Source organism: Musa acuminata, chromosome BXJ3-8, assembly GCF_036884655.1.
Source record: "Musa acuminata AAA Group cultivar baxijiao chromosome BXJ3-8, Cavendish_Baxijiao_AAA, whole genome shotgun sequence".
Lineage (NCBI taxonomy): Eukaryota > Viridiplantae > Streptophyta > Magnoliopsida > Zingiberales > Musaceae > Musa > Musa acuminata.
The window spans coordinates 34,906,508-34,912,966 of NC_088356.1; the positions used below are offsets into that span (position 1 = coordinate 34,906,508).

At 37.2% G+C, this 6,459-nt stretch overlaps 1 protein-coding gene across 1 annotated transcript; it reads right to left on the reverse strand.

Annotated features, from left to right (window-relative positions):
- Positions 1-2,113: 2,113 nt before the first annotated feature.
- Positions 2,114-4,799, reverse strand: LOC135646135 (U-box domain-containing protein 3-like). Its single transcript, XM_065165333.1, has 2 exons — positions 4,277-4,799; positions 2,114-3,287 (listed from the first exon to the last, which is right to left on the reverse strand). Exons 1-2 carry the CDS (start codon positions 4,570-4,572, stop codon positions 2,435-2,437), a joined length of 1,149 nt encoding a protein of 382 aa, XP_065021405.1. The 5' UTR covers positions 4,573-4,799; the 3' UTR covers positions 2,114-2,434.
- Positions 4,800-6,459: the final 1,660 nt, after the last annotated feature.

Below are 6,459 nucleotides of genomic sequence, written 5' to 3' on the forward strand. Positions count from 1 at the left end.
TCTTTAGACAACCTACTCTTCTTCAAATATCTCATAACTATCTTTATTATTATCCATTACAAATATCTTGTTCAAATCAAACTTATATGTTTGAGGTTGTGTAGAAAAAGATCCTTCAAGTTGCCCTTGTAACTCATCATCATTTCCAAAGATAAAGTTTGATGTTTGAAATTATGCAGAGGTAGAGACTTCAAATTAAGGTTGTATAGAATAAGATCATTCAATTTGCTCTTATAACTCATCACCACTTCCGAAAACAAAATTTGATACTTGAAGGTTTGCAAAGGAAGATCCTTCAACTTGGTCTGATATAGAATGACTGCTTCCCAAAATTACTTCTAGTATCGACAAAGATAGTGTTTCATTGAAACTATCAATCTCATCTAGAAAATTGGATATTTCTTTCGGAAGATAATCATATTTATCATAAGTAGCGTATACTTAAATGATATTTGAAATTAATAATATTAGGCTACAAGGATGTATTCATCTAATACTATGTATTTTTTGTTATTATAGTAAATGATTCGATGATGCACTCAACAATAGGCCGATGCAACCAACACTCAACAACAACACTACAAAAAATAATGTTGAGGCTTTAGTGACATTGCAAATGCAACAATACAATGGCTAGTCATGTAGCGATTCAATGAGACTACATAAAACTAAATGGGATTACAATAATGAACCACTGATCACTTAGGCTCTACAAGGTTTCATTGACAATGGATAGTGATAGTGACGATGACCAATTGACGACGCTAGGCTACGCCTCGATTGCCTTGCTAATCACCTAGGCTTAACCATTGACCACAATGATGGCCACCGATGGGAAGGTAGACTTCTTGTTGGCGGGGAGGTGATTGTAATGGCCTACCCTAGCAACAACGACCGTGACCATTGAGGTTCAACAGAAAGACAAGAGTGACCTCCTATCGCGACGATGATGACCACGACCATCGATGCTCATCGAAAAGGCAACGACGACCATGACCACCAATGTTCAATGGGAAGGAGATGACGACTACCTACCCATTGGCAATGACCACTATGACCATAGAGACCTACTGGAAAGGCGATAATTATGACTCATTCCATTATTATGTTAGGCCAAGAACACTAACGGAGTTCCTATTGGCAATGACGACGACCATCATGAGATTTCTTTAACCAATCTAATATAGTTCATGTCAAATAAATTGGTTCAACCCAAAAAACCTTGAAGTCAAACAAGGTCAAGGGACATCGCCTATCATTATTTGATTTTATGAGGGATATTCTAATCATAATATAAAAAAGGTATGTCCCTTACTAAAATTCAAATATTGAGGTATCATTTGGTAAAACCTTATTATTGATGTGTTTTTTGGGTAAATTATCTTATTTTTAATGTGTATTTGAAGAAAAAGGTTTAAGTGAATGTGAAGTTATAGAATATTTTGAGTGTTTGATAAACAATAGATAAAAATTATATTTTAAATATATATTAACATAAATATTATTTTATAAAATTTTATTTTAAAAAATAATTAAATATTATGTAATAAATTTACTCATTCCAACATTTTTAATACTTATTTAAAAGTGAATATATATTTTTATTTAAATTAAAAAAATAAAAAAAATAATGTATGTAATCTTATAAAAAATTATGATCTGGATATATAATAAATAAATGAATATAATTATACAAATAAACATAAAATAATCCAGTGAACGTTCTTTTCTTAGCATATATTGAGCACAAGTATTAGATTAATGTTCTTTTCCTTTTTATGTCTTATCATTCTTGTATCTAAGAGTATATGTTGGATTAACAATGAATTAAGAATATTCTCTCAACAATTCTTGACTGGGATTAAAGGAGACAAGCTTGATGTGTCTCCCGTTTCCCAAGAACAAATTCTTAGCAGCTTCCCAATTAGCCTTCCCCAGATTCTCCGGTGTCAGAACTCTTCAGGTGAAACACCTCGTAACGCCATTGATCGACTGTTCTAAAAAAGGAAAGAGCATCTATGACACACCGACTCAAATTGTGCCCTTGCAAAGCTGGAATCCACCTTTAAGTTCGTATATATATATGGAAACATATCAAAGCAGTTGATCCATATAAACAAGATAAACCTTTTATTTGTAGCCTCTGCATTCTGCAGACTGTGATACTTGAGAATTGTAGCACTTACAATAAATCAGGAAACAAAAGAGTATATGTGTTTTGTACAGACAAGCTAATGTTCTTCTACTGACACTTCAAGTATACCACGTAGAAGCAAAGGTACCCAAGATCAACGTAAGCAAGCTTCACCAGTCACCTGACACCATCAGTTGCCTGGACTGGCATCATTCTATTACCTTATGTTTTCTTTCTTCTTCATCATCACCTGTTACTTATATGTACAAAGAGAAGGATAGACCGACAGAAAAGGTCGGCTTATTTTGATGATACTTCCGATGGGCGTTTACCAAGCGGCAGCTCAGTCGGAGTGCACATGAGGGCCCTTCTCTGCAAGTGCCTCAAGCTCTTCTCCATGCTGATCTGAACCATCTCAGCCAACATCTTCTTTGCCTTCTCTGCCTGCTCATCACCATCCATTTGAGACACGATGTTGCTGACAATATTCTCCAGTGTGTCTGCTTGTAGTTCAGATCTTGGATAGGGAGAGTCCCTCAATAACTCCAAAAGTCTACGAGCTTTTGCTTGAGACTTCAATGTCCCTTGAACAGTGAGCTCAAGAAGACCTGGAATAGCACCTTCCTTCAGTATAACTTCTCTGTATCTGCTTCGGTCACTCTCGCACATCGTCAATAGGGCTCCGACTGCATGCTCTCGACTCTGAGGAGACCCTTCTTCCAGAACTTCTACCACAGCAAGAACCCCACCTTCCTCAGATGTCAAAGCAGTTCTCCCTTCATCGAGAGCAACCAATGATTCCAAGAGGGCACAGCATTTTTCAGATGTTTTGGAGGACTTATTGCAGGTCTTGAGAAAGGCAACCAGAGGAGGGATAGGATGGAATGAGAGGATAGTGTTGATGTTGTCTACGATGGTGGAGAGATTGTAGAGAGTCACGGTAGCATCAATCTTAGCTTGTTGGCTTCCATCCGTAAGGACCTTGACGAGAAGGGGGATGGCTCCAGAGGCACTCATCCTGGATTTGTTGACGGATGACGCAGAAAGGGTAAAGAGTGCAGCAGTAGCATACTCTTGCAGATTACCATTTGTGGACTCTAAGAAACTAATTAGTGGTTCCAGTGCCCCTGCTTCCACTATACTGATCTTGTTCCTGTAAATATAGATCACAATGCAATTTAGCAAAGGATTTAATATTCTTTTTTTTTTATCAGAAACACAGTATAAAAAAATTCATAAATCTGAATAAACATCTACAGCTCTCTCTCTCTCTCTCTCTCTCTCTCTCTCTCTCTCAATTTATCCTCAATTTTGATGATTTATGAGTACAAGTTAATCTCATTCTATCTTCTCAATAACCATGTCAATCCATCTCACCGTCTTCATCTTGGCTCACTAATATCTAGAAATATAATCATCTTAGAAAGATTTCTCCAATTAATCCTCAATCTTGAATATTTACTAATACAAATTAATTTTATTCTGTCTTTTCAATAACCACACCTATGCATCTCAGCATCTTCATCGTGCTAACCTTAAACTTCTACTTTTGTGATCATACCTTCGATTGTTCTTAGATATTACCAAACTTACTTTGCGGTTTCTGCAAAGTACTTGTTCCTTAGGAGAAGCAAAGTTCAATATGCTGTGAGTTTAAACTGTAACGTATAACTGAATGGAAAACTGACTTAAATCAGACTTCTCCTGAGCCAAAAGTAAGGAATTGACCACGAGACATTAAACTCCTCCCAGTAAAATTAGTTTATGTTGTTTCCCGATAGTTGTTTGAATTAATTCTGACTAATTCTTCGAAAGAGCTTTACATGTAAAAGCCATGATCTTAATTTGCAACCATACAATCAATTTTGTCGAAGTGGCTCTTTCTAAAAGAAAAAAGCTTCCTTTGAGCTACCAATCTCTCATCTCACAAAAGCAGTGAAACCAATAAAGACAAAACAACGTGACAACAGCAAGGAGGAGGTAAAGTCTTCTCCTGCATCTTTAAGTGACCTAAATCGGGAGCCCTAGAAGCTGAAACAACAAATCACCAAGAGAACTGCTACGGATAATGAAGCATACATGGTGATCGGACATAAAAAAAAAGAAGGGGTTTTTCTCCCGAGGAAAGACCACAGAACGCACCTTTCATCTTTAACGGCAAGATTGAGGAGAGCGAGGATGGCGGCCTCGTGGGACTCGGAGCTCCTGGACCGAAGCATCGACACGAGGGGTTCGACGGCGGGGGAGAGGTGCCGTCGGTTCCTGGACGACGTCTTGGTGAGCCTCCGGATGTCCATAGCCGCCTGTACCTTATGCTCCTCCACCCTGGATCTGATCCGGTCCATGATCCCCTGCAGCTCCGCCGCCGACACCCTCCCGGTACCGCCGCAGTCGCTAGAACCCTCTCTGGAGGAGACCCGAATCTCCAAAGACCCCATACCTATGCGTCCTCGCTCGCTCGCTCGCTCGCTCTCTCTCTCTCTCTCTCTCTCTCTCTCTCTCTACCCCCTGCTAGTAGTAACAAGGCAGGCTCTAACTCGGTGAGAGGAGGCAGGGACAGAGGAGGCGGAGGGGGTGGAAAACGGCTTTTAATGTGCGAGATGACGATGGAAGAAACGGCGCCGACGCTCGCGCAAACGTGCCGTTAAAGTCGTGGTGTTTCAACAACTCGTGTCGGCTGCCTAAATGTTGACGAGGTTGGTCCCGTCGGGTGTGGCCTCCTCCCGCTCCAAAATATCATCACACCTCATTCGAGAATTGCGTCTTAATTGTAAAATTTCTCAAAATTCTCGGATTTTTTTTTTATTTTTTTGAAAGCATTTTTATAGATTTCTCAAACACATCTCATAATCCTTGAAATAGATTTATGCATGAACTTCAGTTACAATATTTTTTAAATAAATTTATATTATTCTTCAAAAAGAGTAATTAATATACAGAAGGTCATTATTTGATTTTTTTATTTTTAAACTAATAAAAATATCTATTTATAACTTATTTTTTATATGAATCTAGCTTTGAATCCATCGATACGAATTGGACTTACAAAACATATTTAAAAACATCATAATGATAAGCTTTATACACGAAGGATTTGATCGTCTCGTAACACAATAGTAATCGATTCACTATATAATCAGCTCATTCTATTATATCATTAGAAATCTTTTAAAAAATAATAATAAATAAGAGATATTAAAAAAAAAAGAAATATATTCTAATTAAAATTTTAAATTAATATTCTTACAAAACTCACCCCGTCGATAAAGAAAGATCGGAAAGGATTGCTCGATTGGGCGGAAACCCCAAACGGACTACGTAGAAAGGGGGCGTATCCACCATGTATCTTAGCCAAGACAACGAGTTCTCATTGGCCCTCGTAGCAGCGCATCGTCGGACTTGCACGTTTCACCGATCCAATTGGTTGACACGAATTGGGTCGATCGAATCCATCACCACGACGCCCACCAGTGGTACCTTGCGGCACCGGTCGGACACCAAAAACCAAATCCTATGGAATAGAATATTGAGCCGGTTCTCAACTTGCTTCCAAGAGGATAAAGAAGGGGACGGAAAAGGGCGATGGGCAGACTCGTGGGGTTATGCCCTTTTTGCCTCTTTAATGACTTTGCTTCACCCTTAAGCAACTCGTTAGAAGAGGCATTTTGGTTTCTCATCATTTATGTCATACGGACAAATGTGGGCAATTTACATGAAACAAGCCGTCCATAATTGGCTCTTTATCTTTGAGCATTCGTTTTTTGTTTTTGTTTTTCCCCTTTAAATTTACCTGCGCGGCTCAATTTGTTCAATTCCGCGTCTAAATGAACTGAACTGATTCATTTTTCCATCAAATTAGATTTAGAAAATTCTCTAAAATAATCAAAAATAGATAAATAAATATGGTAACTGAGTTTCAATAAGTTGGACAAATTTTATAGTTTTGTACTCGTAAAATAAATGGTGTTATACTTGATTATAGAATTAAAATGAAAATGTACCAAATTAGAGTATAAAATCAACAAAAAATAGAACAAATCAAATTGGATCAATAATTTGATTATTGTGTCATTCTAAATTGATCATAAAAAAATAAATAATCAAATATCTCTAATTTATCTATTTCAATAGTTAATAAATGATTAATCGAAAAGATATTTTAAAATATCAAAAATAAAAATTAAAGTTTATGATTTTGATTCGAAATTGGAACCACTTCAACTGGTTCGATTTGGATTCTAAAGTCAAGAATCGTTAGTTTTTAAATCAGAATCAAAACTTGATGTGTCTATTCCTAAACTGTAATCAGAACCTTGGCGTAATGT